We start from the raw sequence: 23,904 nt of genomic DNA on the forward strand, positions 1-23,904 counted from the left end.
CCTAATGTTCACTTCCGTTAAAAACTTCGCAACTCTAGCAAAGTACAGATATAATAACAATAACGGCGCAATCGGAAACTTTAATTGATTACTATAATTTAATGAAAATGTTGACGTAACCCCATGGTATATTTTATTAATTTAAAGTTGAGTGTCAACTATTAAATTTCTCATAAGGGTCAATTTAGACCACAAAGCGACATTTTGTACTGAATTGACAAGACTTCAATTGCATGAGACGTCTTAAAAATCTGTCAAATCCATATAAATTTATAAATGCACCTACGTGCACCAGTGTTGGACGACGTGGACTTAAAGAACTGTGGAACTTTCGGATGTTATGTATGTTCGCTTGCAAGTTAAAATTCACAGATATGCAAGTTTTGATTGGAAGACAAAAGCATCTATGCCAAAAATTATTAAGATGTTCAAAATGAAGTAAGCAACAGCATTCAGTGATTTACAGTAGGAATGTGAAATTCGATACAGGAGAAGTTGGTGGGACGGTTTTTGAAGTGGAAAACTCCTTAGCGGCGTTATGCACTTTCTAGAATGAATAATAAATACGTCAGGACGTAACCACATTGAAATTTCGTAAGACGGAAGGAAAGAAGACTGCCGGCGCGAGGAGTAAGCATTAGGGAGATCGCAGACGACAGACTTTTTGTGCGATCGAGTCTGCGCGCGGCGTCCATACAGTCGGCATGGCCGCACGATGCCAACTGTATGAACGCCGCAGACTCGATCGCAAAAAAAGTCTGAAGTCTGCGATCTCCCTTATCCCACTTTGTTCCACATAGTGCGGGGAAAACGTAGGCCTTCTCTAATATCCGTCCGTCCGTCTGTCTGTCTCCAGGCTGTAACTCAAGAACCGCTATAGCTAGACTTCTGAAATTAGGACAGATTATGTATTTCTGTTGCCGCTATAACAATAAATACTGAAAATAAAATAAATATTTAAGGATACAACAAACCTGATTTTTTCGGTCTTTTTATATATAAATAACGGCGACAGGTAAGTACTTGAATTTTTCACAAAGTCCTTTATTATATGTGTACTCTAATATTTAATTATTATATTAAAATAAAATAAAAATTTAAGGGGGGCTCTCTTACAAAAACACAATTTTTGGCCTATTTTTCCTTTATAACGGTACGGTACCCTTTCTGCGCGAGTCCGACTCGCACTTGGCCGATTATTTAAGGTATCGTAATACATGGCTTTCGTATATTAACTATGATATCTTACTATAGTCAGCTTGATAAGGGGATTATTGAATACTCTATTAGTATCTCTAAATTACCTGAACGGTAATTCTGGATGCAGTGCAGTTCAAAGCGACAATTAATAATACACAGTGGACGGATTAGTAATATCCGGTAATGCCTACAGGAACCACCTGTTGACATCCTTTGTTCATTACGTCTAAAGGTAAGTTCACACTGAGACGAATGTGCCCAAGAGCGTATACAAGAGCAATCTCATTTCCAGTTCTCTTATAAGTTATAACCCAGTGGAATGGTCAACACGTCTGGCAAGACGTAGGACGTTTTTTACATGCTTATCCAACGCATCTTTCCTGATAGGCCTGCATTGGAAACAACATTTTTCAACTCTGTCAAATTCCGTTTAATCCAAGTCAAATCTTTAAACTTTGTAGTTAAGACAACAGAGGCGTTACTGAATACCTGATCAAGAAAATACTTAGAGAAACTACAAATCCAAATTATGATTGTTCTGTTGTTGCATAATGAATCATTTAGTCATTTACTATTAATCTTAACGCGAAATAGAACTAGAAAAGGCTATTCTTTTAAGAAAGACAAAGAAAATAAAATATACTTACTTAGGTCCAAGTGAAAGATTCAAAACCAATAAACTCTTATGAATCTTTTGTTCAATAGAATTTCTGCATTATTACTCCACAGTTCAGTAATTAAACTTATTGGAATCGACGGAACTATATCCACAATACAAATATATATGTGTACAGTATAATAACCGTACTCTCGTTCTACTACATCCTGCTACGCCTACTCCAACTCCAGGAGAGCAAAAAAATTGAAACGTATAACAGTGAAAGAGAAAGACTGACTCCACGCTTTTTTTAAAAGATTGTCCTGAACTCCCACATTCCATCGCCCATGTCAAAATATATTTGGCCTACTGTACATTATTTATACTGTGGCATATCTTTGTTCGTCTGCGGGTTATACGCTTTTAGTTGCAGTCGATTTTCAATAGCAAGAGGGGTGGCTAACTTAATAAGTGGGGTCAACTATCAGGGTCCTAACTCGATTATGAGCAATTTCTTCGGACAATACGAGGGAAGTTTAGCTCAGTTAGAATATAGTATCCAACTATCCACTACTATTATAAATGCAAAAGTGTTTCTTTCTGCTTGTTTGTTACCGCTTTACGGTGAAACTGCTGAAGATGTAATTTAATAATAGTAAGTGTCTATGGATATTTTAATATTAATTATGTTTCTTGCTAAGAGTAATATAGTTTTAGGTGAGAAAAACTTTTCAACTAAGTCTTATGGCCGATTTACATCATTGATCATTCCAATCCAGCACTGAGTTGCTATAAAGGTGCTCCTCTCACCGGGAGTATTCGCTTGTAATGTAACGTTACAAAGTCGAGCATTACATCAGTGAGGGAGGAGAGCCGAGCATTACAATGCGCACCTTGTAATGATACAGACTACAGTGTGTAATATCTTGATATAACTTGTAACGTCAATTAGCTATATGGAATGCTCAAAGTCGAATGTTAAATTACACGCGAATGCTCGTCAGTCGAGGAGGTAGTATTGTAATGTAACGCTCAATGTCGAAAATTAATTAATGTCACATTACAACTGAATGCTCGTCGGTCAGGGAGGTATTTTTGTAATGTAATGCTCAAAAACGAATCTATAATGTTACATTTATACTCGTGAATGCTCGCGGTGAGGGGCCTTTAGAGTAATGTAAACGGCATTACTGGTGTGCACTTGAATGAAATTATGCAAAAAAAAGCGGCGAAGTGCGAGTTGGACTCGCCCATGAAGGGTTCCGCAGTAGCAATAAGGTTTATTTTAATGAAATTAAGAGTTTTTTGATTTATTTTTATATTTCAGTTGATTTAATGAAAGTTAAATTAAGGTTTACCATTTATGACGTATAAGGACATAGGATATACCTTCTATACCGGAAAAATGTACGGTTTACGCTCTATAAACTAATTTTGGCGCAACGGTGTCGCAGGCGTCAACTAGTGTATGATAAATGATAATATATCCATTGAAAAAGATCGTGCTCAGTCGGAAATATTATTTTTACAAGAGCACGTAGGACGGTAGGATGCAAATGAAACATAATACCAACGGATTGTAAAAGCCCCCATGCGTTTCGATTGTATTATTGTAACTGTAATCCATCCACGACCTTGATTGCAATATCCAGATATTTGTATCGATGCATGCCGATTTTTTTCTCTTTTCCCGACGCCAGAATAAGGGGTATATTTTTGAAAAATCATGCTCTAAAATAGAGAAAAACGTCGGCCTGAGCTTTAGAGGCGCTATCTCCTCCTTTTTGGAAGTCGGTCAAAAAGGGTTTTGCTTTTGGGACCTGGTAGCATGGAGTGACACAGCAGTTGGATATTTTTAACCGACTTCATAAAGGATATCGTTCTTCTTTTCGCTGTAAATATTTTTTAAGAGAGAGTTTATCGATTGTATAACCTAAAAATAGCCGGTAATGTATTTTTAACCGACTCCAAAAAAAGAAGGTTTTACTTTCGACTCATTTAGTCGAAAGATTTTCAAGAGTTATATTTTAATCGATTGCTTAACCTAAAAATAGCCGGTAATGTATTAGCTAACCGGGTTAGCCGGGAAACGGGTTAACGCAACTAACCACCGACCGGCGACCGGAAATAAATTTTTTAAGCCCCCGATTGAGTAGCCTGACCTAATTGCCTCTTATTTGCTACCCCAATAATTTTGGGTGCGGTGTCACCCCTTCGCAATCGATGGGTTCCTAATGATTTGGTAGTGGTTCCGAAATTCAGAACTAAGCGATCCATGATTGATCATACTATAATATTATAAATGCGAAAGTGTGTCTGTCTGTCTGTAACCCCTTCACTCCCAAGCCACTAAACCGATATTGCTGAAATTTCGTATGGAGATACTTTGAGTCCCGGGAAAGGACATGGGATACCGGAAAATGAACGGTTCCCGCGCTATAAACGGATAATACCTCAATACGAGTAGAGTTGCGAGCCTCATCTAGACTCTAGTGGTATTATAAAATATGTGAAACTCTGTAAACTCTTTATACAGATACGAGCTTTTGCCCGTGGCTTCGCTCGCGTTAAGAAGTATTATTATACAAACTTTCATCCCCTATTTGAACCGCTTGGGGTTGGAATTTATCAAAATCCTTTCTTAGCGGATGCCTACGTTATAACATCTACCTGCATGCCAAATTTCAGCCCGATCCGTTTAGTGGTTTGGGCTGTGCGTTGATAGATCACTATGTCAATCAGTCAGTCACCTTTGAGTTTTATATATTAACGAGCTTTTGCCCGCGGCTTCGCTCGCGTTAAGAAGTATTATTATATACAAACTTTCATCCCCTATTTGAACCCCTTGGGGTTGGAATTTATCAAAATCCTTTCTTAGCGGATGCCTACGTCATAACATCTACCTGCATGCCAAATTTCAGCCCGATCCGTCCAGTGGTTTGGGCTGTGCGTTGATAGATCACTATGTCAATCAGTCACCTTTGAGTTTTATATATTAACGAGCTTTTGCCCGCGGCTTCGCTCGCGTTAAGAAGTATAATTATATACAAACTTTCATCCCCTATTTGAACCCCTTGGGGTTGGAATTTATCAAAATCCTTTCTTAGCGGATGCCTACGTTATAACATCTACCTGCATGCCAAATTTCAGCCCGATCCGTTTAGTGGTTTGGGCTGTGCGTTGATAGATCACTATGTCAATCAGTCAGTCACCTTTGAGTTTTATATATTAACGAGCTTTCGCCCGCGGCTTCGCTCGCGTTAAGAAGTATTATTATATACAAACTTTCATCCCCTATTTGAACCCCTTGGGGTTGGAATTTATCAAAATCCTTTCTTAGCGGATGCCTACGTCATAACATCTACTTGCATGCCAAATTTCAGCCCGATCCGTCCAGTGGTTTGGGCTGTGCGTTGATAGATCACTATGTCAATCAGTCAGTCACCTTTGAGTTTTATATATATAGATAAAAGATAGATATAGAATATAGATTGATGATAAGTGGTGTTTAATGAGTCTGAAGTAAAGTCCGAGAAAGGCGTAGTATTTTTAATGGCGTAACCAACCTGTACAAAATTCTCGTGGTGTTTGTTGCCCAACTCCTTTGAAAGGGCTGGCCAATTTTGATGCAGTTTTGAGTACTTATCAGGCACGTTTAGGAAAATCGGTGATCTTTTTGCTTATCCCAAATATTACGTGTTTAAAACTGCAATAGCCAGATCTGCTAGAATTATTGTTATCTATAAATCTCATTTTAACACAGTGCTATGATTTAACCATTCAAGGGACGCACACGCTATTTGGATTGGCGTGTATGGCCAGCTCAAAAATAAAACCGTCATCGTTTAAGAAGGCATCGACCACATAGTTTATACTATTGTAATATTTGATTAGTATTCTGTGGGGACGGTCGCGAGCTTACACGTAAGGCACTGGTGAACCGCCAATGATAGGATGTCTAAGGTGACAATTTGCATAATGGCATTTTTTCCAGTTATCAAATAAGTACCCGTTAAAATATCTAAGCAATGTGGTTAAAATATTTTGATTGCTATGTTTAAGTATATTTAAATGTTTAAAAGTACTGAGTATAGTCTGTAGACTGTAGTAGTAGTTTTTAATTTAGACTGTTTTGTGGCTTTACATTTTGAATATCATTCAATCTCTACCAATTATTAATTACCAGCTATTTAACCGAGCTTTGCTCGGTAATCGATGAAAATGACAATTTATAAAAATGATTCCTAGCTAGATCGATTTATCGCCCCCGAAACCTCCTATATACTACACTTCATGAAAATCGTTGGAGCCGATTCCGAGATTCCAATTATATATATACAAGAATTGCTCGTTTAAAGATATAAGATAAGATAAAGGGTATGGGCTGAATAACCAGCCTTCACCACCAAGGTCAACATGGAAAAACAGTCCGTATCTAGTATCATAAGATTTTAAAATGCCAAACTCAAATATATCTACAGCAGCATACAGTACAACACCAAAAAAATGCATACAAAAAATTGCATAATTAAAGTCGGCGGTCACAACTGAACGCGTACGACCTACGTTCATGCAACAACAATGCTTAAACAAGGAATTTAATATCAGTGAGTCAGTCTGTTTGTAACCTGGCTGTGAGTCATCGGACATTGAGTTTAATTAACAGCTTCTGCCGATATCTCGCTATCCCGTACCCAGTAGCCTGGCCTGATTACGTGTACCGAGTGGCCGTGCCCTCGGCCCATCACTCGATGTGTTTAATATGGACGTGCTCGGCTGAGGGCAGTCTCGCTACTCGGTAGGTATAAGGCCTAAAGCACACGGCGGATTTTGACAAACAAAAGACGCGTATAAAGCTAATCGCACATTTGTCCGCACCGTACGCGCCACATTTTAGAATACATAGTACGTTGTAACTTGTTTGAAATGACGTCAGATACGAAATACAGCGCGTACGTGAAAATTTTGTGTCGTCATATTTTCATACAACGAATTCATTTTTGGGAAACGGGGCTTGCCGCGTGCCGGCTTGCGGCGCGTACGTTGCGGACAAATCTGCGGTCAACTTTGGGCTGATTTGTAAAATAAATTGTAACCGACTTCTAAACAAGAGAAGATGCTTCAATTCGACGTGCATGCTTTTATGTTTGTTCGCGGATAACTTAGACGTTTGTGAACCGATTTTAATGATTCTTTTAGTTGGAATGAATATATTTTAAAGGTGGTCCCACAACAATAAAATACTCTTGAAGTCAGTTTTTTGTAAAATAAAATATAGTTTCTCGCTGACCGTCGGCGCTGATGGCCCGACTCCCGAGAGTATGAAATTCTAGAATATTGTGTATTTGAATAACGCGTAGCGGTCTGCGCTGATATTTCAGACATTTTGATGTCGGTCATCATCGCGCCACTTTTTTAACCGACTTCAAAAAAAAGTACGTAGATCCCGCAAAAGGGTACGTTTCCCGATCATTATGGCGCACCGCGCAACGAAGCTGCGGGAATCACTTTATTTTATAATATGTGAGCTGTGACGTCACAAACACATGATAGCCGCTTGCGCTTCTCGTTGTCAACAGACAAAATGAGTTTCATAAATATTTGCTCATCGTATGGTACGGGAGGCAATACTATACAATGTCCCGGGTTATATTTTTGATTACTATCAAGCTTAATTTTTGTGAATAGCTTCATTTTGATAAGACGAACAATAGAATAACAATAGAATAGAAAACAATAGAAAGGATTTCATACTTTGAGTTGATGGTCCTCCAAGTTTTGTTGAATACAAAGTCAACCAAGTTTTGTTGAATACAGAACTCTATAACGGAACCCTAACGAGCTGATTTTTTGTATAAAGATAGATTAATAGTCATATAATTTAAAAGTAATATTGTCCTACAAATAGAACAATCCATATTTTAGGACCATCAAGTCAATGTATGAAATCCTTTCTATCTCTGTTAGCTACCACTTTCGAGATTTCGCAAATAAAATGTTGTTCGTCTTATCAAAATGAAGTAAATTATACGAGTAACGTAATAGTCTCCTTTTGTTGCTACCCGAAATTGATATTAAAATTTTAAATAACATTCGGTATTTTACAATACTTCTTTTGAACCTCGAGCTTAGAAAACTCTAGTCACTATTTTGTGGATAGCATTGTAATTTGTAAATTACAATACTATGCACAACGTTACACGGTCAGTCTTGGAGTCTGGACTCTGGCATCAGTTCTGTCCATCAGTCTGATCTAGGCTGACCTCTTGATTGATGAACTGATCATTTTTTTTACTATGTACTTTCCGGCCATCAGTCTCAGACTGATGAACTGAACAGATGCCAGACTGACCGTGTAACCCTAGTATAAGGGTCGGTTCAGATAGCAATGTAATGGGCAAAGTGATGAATTTTTAATTTCTGAATTCAAAACTGCACGGCCAAAATATTATGTCGATCACAGAATATGTCGATACAAAGTGTCTTTTTATTTACATTTTTATATTGAGATTAGTGAAAGATCATGCATGAGTGTTTATCACAAAGTCTGAGTCATTTGTATTTTAGCGAACCGTCACGGTCACGGATATTGTGATAATATACATTATATTATATAGTTATTATGACGTATCACGTATTTATTATATTATGTTCATATCAGCTGCTTACAAAACACACGATAAAGTTTTATTTTCGATCGTATTTTAAATGTTAGTTGCCAGAATTTATAAATAGCTGCAGCAGTAAATAAACAATGTTTGCTGATTTTTGTTGAAATAGTTACGATGCAATATGCGAATGGAATATAATGTTATGTATCTTTATTCTTTTTCATCTTATACTTAGATACATGTATAAATTTTCCCTATCTAATCAGTAACACGCCAAGACAACTCATAGAAAATTCATTAATTTAATATAAATGTAATTTTCAATTTACTGGAAGCTGTCGAATGTTATTTTCCCTGACAGGATAATTATTGGTTTCGCTAGAATTTTTACCTTCAAGGCAAACGTAAAATGTAGCAGAAAATTTAAATACGATATTAGCAATTGAAATATTTTAAAATAGCTTCGATTTATGTTAAATATTAAGGACTTGGGACACCGCTGCCCTCGACATCGAGGCTCTGGTCAACTTAACTCCGCTTCCTCTGCTTGTTCAGATGGAGGCAAGAAAGGCGGCTCTCAGGGCCAGGACGGAGGGCAGGACGAATTGGGCCTCCACCCCATTTCGACAGCTGGAACAGTCTCTCAGTGAATCACCTGTCATGGCCATGCCATCAGATGCCATGATCAAGGTGTATAGCTTTTCGAAGCAATACCACGTTTTTATACCTTCTAGGGAGGACTGGGAAAGAAAAATCCCAATCGATGTCCGCCCTAGCGACATAGTTTGGTTCACGGATGGAACAAGGAAAGACAACGGTGTGGGAGCCGGATTCTACGGAGGCAGGTCACCATAAGGCAAATACGCCTGTTTGGGGGAGTTTGCGACCGTGTTTCAGGCTGAAGTCTTCTCTATCCTCGGTTGTTCACTAGAAAGCCTGGAGATGGCCCTAGTTAATAAAAAAGTATTTATCTTCTCCGATAGTCAAGCTGCACTTAAAGCACTGAATGCCGCAGAAGTCTCGTCCAAATTAGTTCTGGAATGCATTGAGATGTTAAACATGCTGGGAAGGAACAACAACATCCGCCTAGTATGGGTCCCGGGCCACAATAACGTCCCCGGCAATGAAACCGCTGACGAACTGGCTAGACTTGGGGCGGAGAGTCTCATATATGGCGCAGAACCGGTCTGTGGTATACCTCGCAGTACCACAAAGCAAGTGCTCAAGGAATGGGGTCACAAACTATGCAGGAAGCAATGGGCTGAGAACCCTGGCCTTGAACATTCCAAGGTACTAATTCCTGGCTTCAACAAGAAACTATCACAATTAGTGCTCACCTTGGGTAGGAACCAATTAAGAATCCTTACCAGAAGCCTAACTGGGCACTGCAAGCTCAACAAACACCTAAACAGAATGGGTAAGTGTAGCATAACGACTTGCAGATTCTGTGAAGAGGAGGATGAAACACCTATTCACTTTCTTCTCGACTGTCTTGCTCTACTACAGAGCAGGAACAGGCACCTTGGTCGCACTCACAAACATTTTATTTTCGTTTAATATTATACTACATTACTAGTTGTCCCGCGCGGCTTCGCCCGCGTAAATTAGGAATTTTACGGAAACCGTGAGTACATTTTCTCGCAAAAATATAGCTTTAAGGGACATTTACGTGGTCTCACAGAAATAAATCAACGTGGTCTACTCTATATCTGTGCCAAATATTGCCATAAACCATGGGTGGGTGTCGCTGGGTCCAAAATCTTACTTGTTGGTAGCTTAATATGCTCGGAATATTTCTCATGAAACCGAAGTCAGCACTTGTTTCAATATAAATTTTGAAGAGTTCCCTTCGATTACTCATGGATTCCTTCATCATGTCACCACTTTTGTGAACATCGATACCAAATAGGAAGCCCTATACACCAAAAGAAAAAAAAATGAAAATCCGTTCACAAACGGCGGACTAATCGCTAAACATAAAGAAACGAACATAACACCTCCTCCTTTTTCGTTAAATCTGTAGCCTATGTGTTATTCTGATGTATAAGCTATATAATTATTGTAAAGCTTCATTAAAATCCGTTCAGTAGTTTTTGCGTAAAAGAGTAACAAACATCCATACATCCATAAAGGCCCTTCCACACGACGTTTTTTACGCTCATTGTATCCATACAAACGCAAGTTGAACGCTCAGCAAACGCAAGGAAGTTTTCAACTTTATATCTGCCAAAACGCGATGAAAACGCGCAGAAGGCGAGCGCATCAGAAACGCGCGTCGCAAAAAATACGTCGTGTGGAAAGGCCCTAAGCGGGATTATGATGGTTCAGTCCCGCAAATACCGGGATTGAAATTTTCTTGCGGGATTGCATTCCCTAATCACAAGCAATTGTATGTAAAGCTGTGGTAAAGCGCGGTGATCTCGCGGCTGCACCGCGCGTTCGCGCAGACGCATATTAAATTCAGACCAAAGACTAAGGTCTGGGTATAAAGAACACTTGAGTAATGAATATTAAAAGAGGTCTGCGATCAATATAAACACTGTCATCTCGGTTCAAAGTTTCCATTTTATCTCTCTTCTCATTCGTTTTTTGCTAAGGAAAATATCTTGCTGCCTTTTTCTTTTGCGTTCAAACTGCAATTTCAGATACTACGACCTGTAGTTTTCAGTTGCTCGAAACTTATTATTGAGAGTTTTATTTCTTGTTGTTTCTAACTTAGCCTTTGCAGTCACTTATTTGTATCAATGGCTTATGTCCGGTCTTCGAGTTTTTTTGACTGGAGATGCCTGCGCCCTGAAGACAGATAGACGAACAGAATATATAAAAGTCTCAGTAGGTCCCGTTTTTACGCTTTGGCAAGGCTGAATAAATGGCCTTTTGATAAATAAGTTTTTTAGGGTTTTAAATACAAATCTCAATCATTTAAATAAAATGTTTAACTTTAATGACAATTAATGCCAACGTTTTTGCCATAATATTGTAATTAATTTGAAGTGGCCAAGCGCCGAGGTCATTATCCATCCCGTCAAGTCACTCATTTTGAATCTCACAACATCTGGCCATCTGTTACGAGTGCAGTAGGGCTGTCAAAAACTCGGCAACGGCCATCAATACACCATCCTTTGTTATTAAATGCATTAGGCATCCCCCACCGCCTCCGAGGGAGGGTAGAACGTTAGTCTCCCTCCGGCTAAGTGTGCCGCAGGTATACCGACTAAAACTCCTCCATTCTTCCTGCCGTAGGACCTGGGCATTTTCGAGCCAGTTGCCGAAATACCATCCTTATATGGAACGATAACCCACCCTATATAGGTTGGAACGCTCAAATAATATGGCTCTTAAGTCCTAATCCCTCAGTTACTGTCTACTGTATTCAGTACGTAGCTAGGACACCGGAAAGAGCAGAGTATGACAATTGGCAACTAAAAGTACGCCTTACGGCCATTCCCAATATTTGATCTATCTCTGGTTTTGCCCTACTAGAGATAGGAATAGCTCACAATTGACATAAAATATATGTCTCTAATGTCTAATGTGAGCTATTCCTATCTCTAGTAGGGCAAAACCAGAGATAGATCAAATATTGGGAACGGCCGTTAGTATAGAACGTGGAAGCAGTTTTTTGACTTAGTCACTTTTCTATATTATGGTATTTTGAAGGTAACGGCCAAAAACGCATCTGCAGAAACTAGAAAGAGATCGCTTACGTATTTATAGAGCGTCGTCTCTGTCACACACCGTTTTACACGTCTTGGGATCAAAGATTTCGAGACAAAAAGTTGAGATGCGTCAACGATCATTACGTTATTGTTTATTCAAAAATGTGGTTGTTAAAGTTGATTATTGAAAGATATTCTTGGATTTCCATCAACACTAATATATTATAAATAGGAATGTGTCTGTCTGTCTGTTACCTCTTTACGCACAATTTCCTGAAATTTCGTGTGGAGATACATTGAGTCCCGAGAAAGGACATAGGATATTTTTATCCCGGAATAAATGTAGGTACGGTTTCCGGGAGATTAACGAATTTTGGCGAACTGCGGGGCTAAAATGGTCGCTTTGAAGAACCATGATATGAATCATAATATGATTCATTTTTCTAAAATCGCAAAATGCAACTCTGCTTGCAATTCATTACTGTATTTTTGTACACACAACACATTAAATACTTTATAAGTTTAAATAATACCTATAATTGTACCTGTTCGTAAAGGTAAATAAACTACTTTTTCTATTCAAGCAGTCGACCACAAAAGCTCTTGTAAGTGAGTAGTTTAGGAAACTCTAAATATATTTTTTGCTTTTTATAAGTCTCGAATCGGAATAACTATAGTCTATACTCGGTTTGAACACAACAATACGAATACATAATATTTCATAGTAGAATAATAAGCGAAATAAATTAATTCCAAAACAGCAAAAAGTATCGCTATGTTATCAGAGTATTGCATTTTGAAAGTAAATACTTTTATCACTATAGTCACAATAGACATAACGACCCAGTAGGCCGATTTCAAACAAGCTGACAAATCGGCGCGTTGTACCGCGTAGTCCCGCTGTAAGTATAACGCGTATATATTATGCATTTCCAAATTTGTATGGATTTGAAAGAATTCAGTTGTGTGAGCCGTCTTGCAAATGTGTCAATAAAATACAAATTTAGAAATGCATCTACGCGTCGCGTTGCGGTCTGAACTCTGAATTAACACGGCGCGCGCCGGCCCATATGACATACTACGTCAAACGTATAAATTTTGAGAACACTTCAAAGTCGGCTTACTGGTTCGTTCTGTCTAATGTGCCATAGGTACGCCGAAAACAATGTACATACACTGCTATCTCTTATCATACATACAATATTGATAAACGTGTAAGCAAAACTAAAAACAGCTGATTTAGTACGTATGTCAGTTGTAAATTACATAAGTGTTATCTTTTACAATAATAGTAAATATTACGCAAAGGTCGGAGCAGAGGGTGCTACTAGCACAGGGCCCCCGCTACCATATATGTGCAATGTGTGCAATGCACATGGGCGCCATCCTCTGGGGGCGCCAAATCGCCATCTTTAGGGGCGCCAAAACCAAAGACCCAAAAAATTTGCCAAAAGAGGCGCCAAAATCCGTTTTTTGCACAAATGCGCCAGTAGCCCTTACGGGGGCCATGTACTAGCACATACAGTAAATAATCCAAAATCTAACTAACATATTGCACACGTCATGTCCGAATATTGTCAGATTTATCTGAAATATCCAAAACTTTTTGTGTACAGTATGTTAAGCTGATTCCTCCTATTCAAAAGCCGCCGTTTGATTGAATTAGTTCAGCGCTCACCACCGCGGCGCTAGGTGCGTTTTGTTTACAAAACTTTTGTCAATATACGTTACAAGTATTATTAAAGAGACAGAAATTATGGGGGTACATAGTACATACGAATGAATCAAAATTTAAACTAATATTCTTGGAGAAATTACGGTATTATGAAATGCATCATCAAGCTATTTATTGCAATTGTGTTCAAAATGAGTTAAAATACAATTAATCTGCTTGTTTGTGTAATAGTAGCACTAAACTAATAGTCACCTTAGTTAATTTTCGATTTAACCAGTTGGCCAAGCGTCACCTAGCTGTAGTGTTGAACGTTGCAGTCAACAAATCGGCTAAACGACGTATCACGTATAGCCGTGTGATTGAATGGCGTTGTTCAGTCAAAGGGCTAGCTGTTTAATTGAATGGGTTTTTTAACCAGTCGACTGCGACAGCTACACCGCGAGATAACAAGCAATGGAGAATGTTACTAGGTATGCCAAATTGCTTGTAATTTTATCACAGTAAAGCCTGTATGTATACAAATACACTCGTTTTTGTTGCAGTCAAAAATACCTAGTAGTTTTGATTTTATAGGCATTCAAAGTTTCGAAAAATATCGAGTCCCACTAACAGTCCTTTGACCACATGACATACGACGGGCCCCATACAATAAACGTGTTTTTTTGGCTTTTTTGCTCTTCATCAATAACAGCAACAGGTAGGCACTTGGAATTTTCACCAAGGTCTTAATTATATGTGTACTTTAATAATTAATAATAATAATGATGAACTCTTTATTTGCACATAATAAAATACAAAATGCGAAAGAGAAACAATTTTTAGGAAGAGCGCAAATTGGCGGTCTTACCGCTTTAAGCGGTCTCTTCCAGACAACCATTAATAATAATATTAAAACAAAAAAAAAATTAAGGGAGGCTCCCATACAAAAATCAATCAATATGTAAAAGATGGCACGACCGCGCTAGTATATTATAAAAGAATCGGTACATAAAAAAATATTGCTTGTGATCTTGCGTTGTAGCGGCCAAAACGCTCCAGCTAGAAAAACTAGACGTAGGCTGTATTTATAATATGCGGCAGGCAGATACTACCAAACGTTTTCAGTACCTACTCATCACCTTCAAGTATGCAAACTATGCTCGTTGCCCGTCTCAGCATTATAGCATTGTCTGACAATGCCTCAAATTCCACAGATAACGCACACTCAAAGCTTGCGGAATATAATGTATGAATTCCTACGTAAATATTATAATATTATATTATTTTATAATAAATAGAAACTAGTAAAATATAAATCACAATGTAGTGTAGCAGCAAAACGAATTAATTTACTTTTTTATCTTTTTACCCCCTTTCCAACAAGATTCATACTGTGTATCAGTTATTTTTAATGTTTAGTTTTTGTTCGATACGTCATAAAAGTGGCTTGACAGACAAGGATAAATTACACATACAGGGTATATCAATGTAGGATTCACGGTTTTAAAGTTATTAATAAAAATATTATCCTATCAAAAAGAATGTATTTAGTAACAAAAATTACGAAAATAAAATTACTGTAAAAACTATCGTAAATATTAAAATTCGAAACACATAGAATTTTTAAACTCACTGAGGAGATAATGAATTTATTTGGGAGCGGTTTATTTGGACTTTAAATTTGATTAAAAGTATTGGATTTTAGCGACATGCAGTATTTGCAAGCATTTATAAAACCGGTGCAAACAGTGCGCTGAAAAGATCAATAAAAGTTGTTCGTGTGCCAAAATATTCATAGGATTTAGATAAAAATATATTATATTCTGAATTTTCTATGATACAGATATAATTATATCTTCTAATAAAATAAGATTGTCCTCAAATGAGATGGTATACGAAATTAATAGCCTATTTGCAACCTTTCCGCAGAACTAAGTTTTAGCACCCTCTCCGTACATCAAGATCGAACCTAGATTCGAGTTATGAGAATAGCTTCCGAATGTCCCGAAGGTAGTAAAAAAATAAATAGCCAAGTTCGCACTTGGACTTGTTGGTTCGTCGGACTCGCGCACGAAGGGTGTGCCGGCCGTTATAGAGCAAAAATAGGCCAAAAATTGTGTTTTTTGTATGGGCCCTTAAATTTGAATTTTATTTTAATATTATTATTTAGTACTAGCTGTTACCCGCAACTTCGTCCGCGTCAAAAAAATGTGATAAGCTATTGATAACAAAGAATGAACATTATGAACATGGTATCTAATTTGGACCATAAATATCTTATGCAACAAGTAAAACATATCCTACTCCTTTTTGGAAGTCGGTTAAAAAGTAGCCTAAGTTACTCCTTATTACATCAGCTATCTGCCAATAAAAGTCCTGTCAAAATCGGTCCAGCCATTTCGGAGATTAGCCGGAACAAACAGACAGACATACAGAGTACAGACAGACAAAAATTCTAAAAATTGTTATTTTGGTGTATGTACCGTCTAAACATTCATAATATGCATGTGGTAAATAACTGTATTTCAATATTACAAACAGACACTCCAATTTTATTTATATGTATAGATGTATAGATATGTTATATGTATAGATGTATAGATTAAAGTACACATAATAATATTATATCTAAGGTCTATTGTGAAAATGTCAAGTACCTACCTGTTGCTATTATTGATATCGAGCAAAAAAGGCCAAAAAATCACGTTTGTTGTATTGGGAGTAAGTATATTAATATTTAATATTATGTATTTTGTTTTTAGTTTTTGTTGTTACAGCTGCAAAATAAATACATTATATTATATAATACATTATACAAAATCTGTAACAGAAGTCTAGCTATAGCGGTTCTTGTGATACTGCCTGGCGACGTACAGACAAACAGGTAACGAAGTCTTTCCCTTTGGGTACGAAACCTTAAAATAGGATTTTTTTCCAAATGGTACCTCCGCAATGACGTCACAGAACGAGGTGCAAAGTTCTCTAAAATTTAAAGATCCAAATGCCTAGCTTAGTGAAGATTGTCTACCGTCTACGGCAGGGTTTCTCAAACTTTCGGCTCCACGAACCCCTGTTAAAATTTCCAAGTGACAACGAACCCCTTACTAACTAATGAAATCCCCCTCCCCCCTCCCCCCTCCCCCCACTCTCATAAAAGTATGTTATAGCAAAGATAAAAGGCAATTCATCGCTTTGCGCGAGAGTTCGAAATACTCTGCCTGTCTAACTGTCCAAAAATCTATCAAAGACATCATTTTGAAATCAGATTCAAGAGTTTCATCTATGGACATTTCTAATAATGCCTCCTGTTGCCACCATTACGTAAATTTTGTCGCGAACCCCGTGCCGTCAAATGGCGTACCCCACTTTGAGAAACCCTGATCTACGGTATATTGTTTGAAGTGACTCATTAACTTTTGTTGCAGAGAATTTTTTTCAACGTTAGCACTAATTGCTTGGAATTAACTTTAATCGTTGCCCCGTATGGGTTATCTCGGAGGAATGTTCCCCGTTCATTTGTCTTACTCGTGACCTAAAAAGCAACAATACTTAAGCGCTGCTTACGTTAAGAGATCCTTAAGTTTTGTTTTCTTCGGCAAAGACAGTAGGTATAGAATGTGTATATTAATTTAGTGATGGCATTATACCACATCACACCATGCTAGACGAAGACGCGATTTCAGATAAGTAAAACGTAGCGAGTTTGATTTTTGGAACACACAGAATTGTTCTCCTATATGTAGTTATATATTTATACTGTGCTAACCGTTAGTCCCCAACTTGGAAGTGTTTTAAGTATTCACAATTTGGTTTAATCGTATATCGTAAATAGACTGCACTTAATTATCATTAAAGACATTTTAAGTACCAGTGATCAGACTTAGCAAAATAAGTAAATCTTTTAAAGGTCAATGTATACGCCTTTACAATAAAATCCCGGAAAACGTTTAAAATCTATCAATTAATAAATTTAAAAAAGTAATTAAAGAACGTTTGTGTGCCAAAGCCTACTATACGGTCAAAGATTTCCTAAACGATAGCACATCTTGGGAGTAGGATGGCTGCTTGCAAGGCTGCTTCTACATTTATTATATGTGACTTACAATTGTGTATTCATATTGTATAGATTAAGTTATTTACATTGTAAATTTTATTTTTTTAAAAGACAAATTTTCCACTTTTTTACTAAAAAGTGGCCCCGTGCGAGTTTCTTACGCCGGTTCTTCTCGCCGGGTTAGTTATCGAGCCGGTGGTAGGCAACATGTAGTTCAACATTCTGAAAATATTTGATTCAAATTTATTCAGAAATAAAACTTTTTTATTTTTATTTTTTTTATTTTTAAGTACCTAATATATATGGTCGTCTTCCTTTATATACAGATTCTTGATAATATTATTGTTCTATTTGAACTATATTCTTTTAAAGTAAATAAAACAATTTTCCTGTAGCTATAATAATGTTAATATGTGTCTACAGGATAAATGTCCTAAATAATATAAACACAATATGCAATCAGTACTGGGGACTATTTTCACGTATAGGTAACAAGTTTTCGTGTTCAGTAACTATAGCTACAATTAAGAATGGACTGTCCAATATCCAAAACGCCATGTGAGCATTATGAATGTTCAGTTTAAGGAAAATCAGTTTACTCTTGTTCCTTCACTTTTTCCTTAACATTTCGGGTACCATCATGCATCATAGTAATTGATTCATTGTCAGATGGCGGAAATACAAAATTTGTCTCAAACAATTTCAGTTGACAGATCAAGACGCGTTGGCATTATCCGACCAAAAAATGTAGTTCCACCAAATGCAAATGCATGAATTTCTTCATTCTTTCGGAGGCTGACTGACCCATGAAATCTAAGTAAAAAACAAGGTATTCTATGGATTACGTAAATGCATTAAAACCTTTTCTTACCCACACAATTCTTGTATGAAACTAGATAAGCACTAAGCTAAAACAAAGACATGCATTAGCACCACCCCGGACTCCGGAGTCACATTTCAAGTGACACTGAGGACATTTATTAATGTCACTAAGTAACTGGGATGGACATTAGACACCACACAAGGGTGTCACATATTTTTTATAGTGACACCGTGACATTATTGTTAAGCCTTGCACATTCATAAGGGAACGTACCCGTATTACGTACCCTGTTCATTAGGAGTTAGTCAATAGATTTTGTTTTATTGCGTTGACAATGGACTGGGTAAATAATATTGCACTACCATCTTATTGAATTTTAGTATGTTTGTTAATAGTACAAAGATGTAAAAAAAGGTAAATATGTAATTGTGTTGCATGGGTTTTTCGAGAATTCTTAAGCGTCCCAGCCTTCAAGTGAAAGTCGTTGAAAGACATAATATATACCAGTGATTCGAATATTCGTCATGAAACAGTGTGGTATTTAATAAACTAAATTCTTGACGTATAAAGGAGATTCTCCTTTGTTATACAAATTATTTTCATCCGTATGAAAGATCAAAGTAAATTAAGCCAGGCAGGCACGGTAATATAATGAAGAATTTTTAATGATTCAAGTAATTTTTTAATTATAAAACCATCATAACTCATAAGCTACATTTCTGCATGCTAAGTCAGGCAAGGGTGAATGATCGTTTAATTTTAATATTAGTAATATTGTTTAGTTGAGGATGACATAAGGAAAAATAGTGTGTTTCTCCACATTAAAGTTAAAGACACGTTTATAAGATTTTTAATTAGCTTCGACCGATAAAACAGCATCCGTATAAAGTCTCTCTGATTCATAATCTGAATTTCATAATATTATGAACTCAGAATGTCCGGAACATCATATATGATATGGCATACAATTTCTGAAAAAATATAATCTGGACGAATGTGAATCATACTAATACGTAATATTTAGAATATCAGAGAAAACAAACGACACAGGATAGTAAAAATAAAAACAATAAGTAAGTACTGAAATATACTTACGTATTGTCAACCCCTCGTTAGAAAGTGTACCCGATTATATCGTGTAAAGTTATAATTATGCTTCAAAAATTTGCTACCCTTTGCTTTGTAATGGGTTGCCATGACAGTTGTGCATTGAGGTAAATTGTGTTCAAAACGAAAATATTACGAATTCTAACGATTTCTGTTAACATCTATGATTAATAAAATCGGCCAAGTGCGTGTTGGACTTGCGCACGGAGGGTTCCGTACCATTATAGAGCAAAAATAGGTAAAAAATGTGTTTCTTTGTTTGGGGTGCCCCCCTTAATTGTTTATTTTTTTATTTCATGATGAATTATTAAAGTATAAATACAACTGAGTATTTTGTCAACATTTCAAGTGCCTATTGCCATTTTTGAAATCGAGCAAAAAATAGCAAAAGAATTAAATATTTTATTTATTTTATTTTTAGTATTTGTTGTTATAGCGGCAACAGATACACACATTCTGTAAAAAAATCAGAAATCTAGCTATAGCGGTTCTTGAGATACAGCCTGGAGACAGACAGACAGACAGCGAAGTCTTAGTAATAGGGTCCCGTTTTTACCTTTTGGGTACGGAACCCTAAAAATTATGAAAGAAGTAAAATATATCTCTTTTCATAATTCGTCGAAGAGTAGGACAAGGTTTTTTATGGATGTTCCTTATTGTACCCAACTTAATTTCAAAATCATAGTTTTATTAAAAATATTATTAATTCCATTCGTAATCACTAATCAGTATCAAATACAACTTGGACTTTGAAACTGCATTTAAAATGATGAATAACTCGAATATTCAAAATATGAATTTATTTTACAACATAACGAACGCTCCTTCCGAATGGATTTTAATTTGAACAATAACTTAACATATTAATGACTGTATTTAAATCTCATCTCAGTAGGTATTTGCGGGAAAATATAAATAATATGATTGTTTTATTATGAAAATTAACAGGTCAATGCTCTTTTAAGGTCACGGTCTTTATAAGGTTCTTATTTCCCGGTAAATGTCGTAAGATGACTATACGACATTATTCAATATTTATTGAATACCTACAAGAATGTTTAGGTATAATGTAAAATGTAAGTGTAAAAAAACAGTAATTTGATGAAATTTTATGTGAATTACCTAACATCTACTTTTCATTCCCAAAATAACGTTTAAAGCAAAAAAACCCTTTGTCGGGTCTGCTAGTTACACGATAGTAAAGTGTGTAGGTGAATGAAACCTTTAAAACGTGTGATAAAATTGCAACTTACTAGAAATGTTTTATCGGAAAACATTGATGTTATCGATGTATCATTAATTGATATGGAAGTAGATACTTATATCTAGTTATATCGAAAAGTACTACACGTAAAAGGTTTGAGTACTATTTTGGAATATTTAAATGGTATTCATGACTATAATAGTGTAGCTAACAACCTAAATGTCAAAATTTCTCTAAAAATATTTTTAAGGTACGAGAGTTAGGGGTAAAATGTGTAATTTTTTTGACCTCGAAATAATTTTAATTTTTTAATATTACTCTTTGTCTGAAACGTTGAAGATTCTTTACAGACAAGCAACATAGAATAGCTTGTCCATAATGGGGTAAATATTTTTTTAGCTTAGTCTTAACCGTTATTTAATACTAGTATTGTGTTGGTATTGTAGATACTCGATTTTTGATTGGGATAACCTATCACAACATTCTGTGCCGAAACAAATAGGTGTGCGGTTTCAGGTTGTTGTTTTAGTAAATTGATAGAATAAAATAGAAGTGGGTTACAAAATATACGGAGTTACGGAATATATACAAGGGATAAAGATATTGCCCGGAATTTCAATAACCAATTAGTTTGTTCCACGAATACTTTTTAACGTGGCAAAAGTTTCCTCCTTTGCATTTTCACTATGTATAGTAGATGCACAGACATACATTTTATGACGACCTCTGTGGCTCAGTTGTTGGGCGAGTTGGTAGCTCAAGCCGGAGGTCGCGGGATCGAATCCCGCCAAAGGAACAAATGTTTTCAATGTTCCTGAATCCTGAGTCTTGGATGTGTATTAAATATATGTAGGTATGTATAATATAATAAAAATCCTAAATATATGTATAGTATAAAAGTATAAAATATATTTCCGTTGTCTGGTACCCGTACCATAAGTCCATCAGGTACTTACAACGGGGTCGGATTGACGTGGTGTGAAGCATCCATAGATACATTTCGCGTGTATGTAATTAGAATAGATAAGCTAATTATATTATAGTTATTTTGTAATATAATGTTTGCTTAGGATGAACCAAGATTGATAAAGACTAAAAATTTGACTCATCACCAGTTGACCTTGGTGACGGTAAATGGCTATTCTAGATAGTGTTAAACATACGAGAGCGTGATATGGAACGTACCCAAACTACGTGACCCTTTGTTTGCTATTTTGACCCTCTCGGTGGTATGGTATGGTATACGCCAAAAGTCAAAACGTTCTGGGATATCAAGATTCATATGAAAAAAAAAACAACTTCATCCTCTCAGTGAATTAACAAGATGTTCAAAATGAAGAGTCTTTAAATTATCCCGAAGGGGAGAGGGGAGTTTAGGTTCCGAAAAAAAAGTAGCAATTACTAGTAGTCTTAAATGTCTTTATATTTTTTAAATAGGTACCCTGCATGTAAAATATATTTTTTATTACTCCATTTACTATCTAATAATTCAGAAATAAAGTGTGAGGAATTATCGAATAATTCATAAATCTTATATCTTTAAACGAGTAATTCTTGTATATATATAATTGGAATCTCGGAATCGGCTCCAACGATTTTCATGAAATTTAGTATATAGTTTCGGGGGCGATAAATCGATCTAGCTAGGAATCATTTCTAGAAAATGTCATTTTCATCGGATACCGAGCAAAGCTCGGTCAAACAGCTAGTCATAATACTATAGATGGTCATTGGTCACCGAGGGTAAAGGGGTGAAATGATAAAAAATGTGGTCACAATATAGTATAGGTACGTTCCCTAAATGGGAAATATGAAATATTTTCATTACGCACATATATATACAAAGGTATATTAAATATCTTTTAAAATAATATTTACTATAATAGTTGCATGCTAAATATAAAAAAAGAAATATAAAATCGCCAAATTAAAAGTAAAACATGGGTAATTTGCATAGCGTAATCAAAGACTTTGAAGGAAGGACATAGGCTTGTAAATAATATCTATAATAATAATAATGATTCATGTATGTTACCACAACTGACATGTCAATTAAACACAATGCAATAATTAAAATGAGATTATTGTCCTCAAACATTTTCAGAAAATAAATCATCTTTGCAGTTAATTTGTAAGGAAAAACGTCCAGTAATCTTACAGGAAGACGGTTACTTGTTTATGTTATTAATAAATCCAGAAATACAGCTTCGTCAAAATCTATATATACTGTCCATGAAAATTCGGTTACCACGATAAACTGTAAACCCTGAAGTTCGAGCCTCTTAAAACATTGCTAGGATATTTTTAGTAATGGCGTAAGCACGGTCTAGTGAAACGCGCGTACATCGCACAGCGGACAACCTTCAGATATACGATCGAATTAGAAATTAAAAAGTGCAATTTCGGCACACGATTTTCAGCTGAAGAATGAGTTCGGTTAGGTTTAAGATTCGCCGAAAATCGACCGCGAGGACTCACGCAAGCGCGAGGCTACCCTACTTCGAAGACTCAAAATTGTTAAACAATAATGCGCCAGCTCCTCCGATTGCACAGCATGCGGTGGTGGTGGTGTACGCACAGCACGACTTACCTGCTGCCACTTGTCTTCCAGGGACAGCTTCCACTCGAAGTATCCGGTGTCGGTGACATCCTGCAGCTCGCGGAATAGGTTACCGCTAGGAAGAACATCCATCGTCCTTACATGTGATGCCGAGCGACTTTTTTAAAAGCGACACGCGTGAACCCACCAAGACAGAGCGCGCACGACTGATCGTCCGGTGTCCGCACTCCGCGACCCGCCCCTCCACCCCGCGTATATCCTAGCACGTAGAGTAGTAATGAACAGAGAGCACCAAGACAAAATGTAGCACCGTCTCTTTTTCGTCCTTAAGGATCGCTGGAATCATGAGATTAATAGATTTGGATGGATCGAAAAACGTACGTTTGTAAGGAATTTACGCGGTTATATTTTCGTTGTTTTAAACGAAAGGTGTT

General features: G+C 36.6%; 1 protein-coding gene across 3 annotated transcripts in view; it reads right to left on the reverse strand.

The window, feature by feature from the left end:
- LOC121738451 (Krueppel-like factor luna) overlaps positions 1–23,665 on the reverse strand; it is a 119,745-nt gene extending 96,080 nt beyond the window's left edge. For all 3 annotated transcript variants that reach the window (XM_042130508.1, XM_042130507.1, XM_042130506.1), the window contains exon 1: positions 23,501–23,665. In XM_042130508.1, coding sequence (XP_041986442.1) covers positions 23,501–23,602 — 102 coding nt within the window. In that variant the 5' untranslated portion in view covers positions 23,603–23,665. The remainder of the gene's footprint in view (positions 1–23,500) is intronic.
- Positions 23,666–23,904: the final 239 nt, after the last annotated feature.

This window comes from Aricia agestis, chromosome Z (assembly GCF_905147365.1).
Source record: "Aricia agestis chromosome Z, ilAriAges1.1, whole genome shotgun sequence".
In the NCBI taxonomy this organism is placed as follows: domain Eukaryota; kingdom Metazoa; phylum Arthropoda; class Insecta; order Lepidoptera; family Lycaenidae; genus Aricia; species Aricia agestis.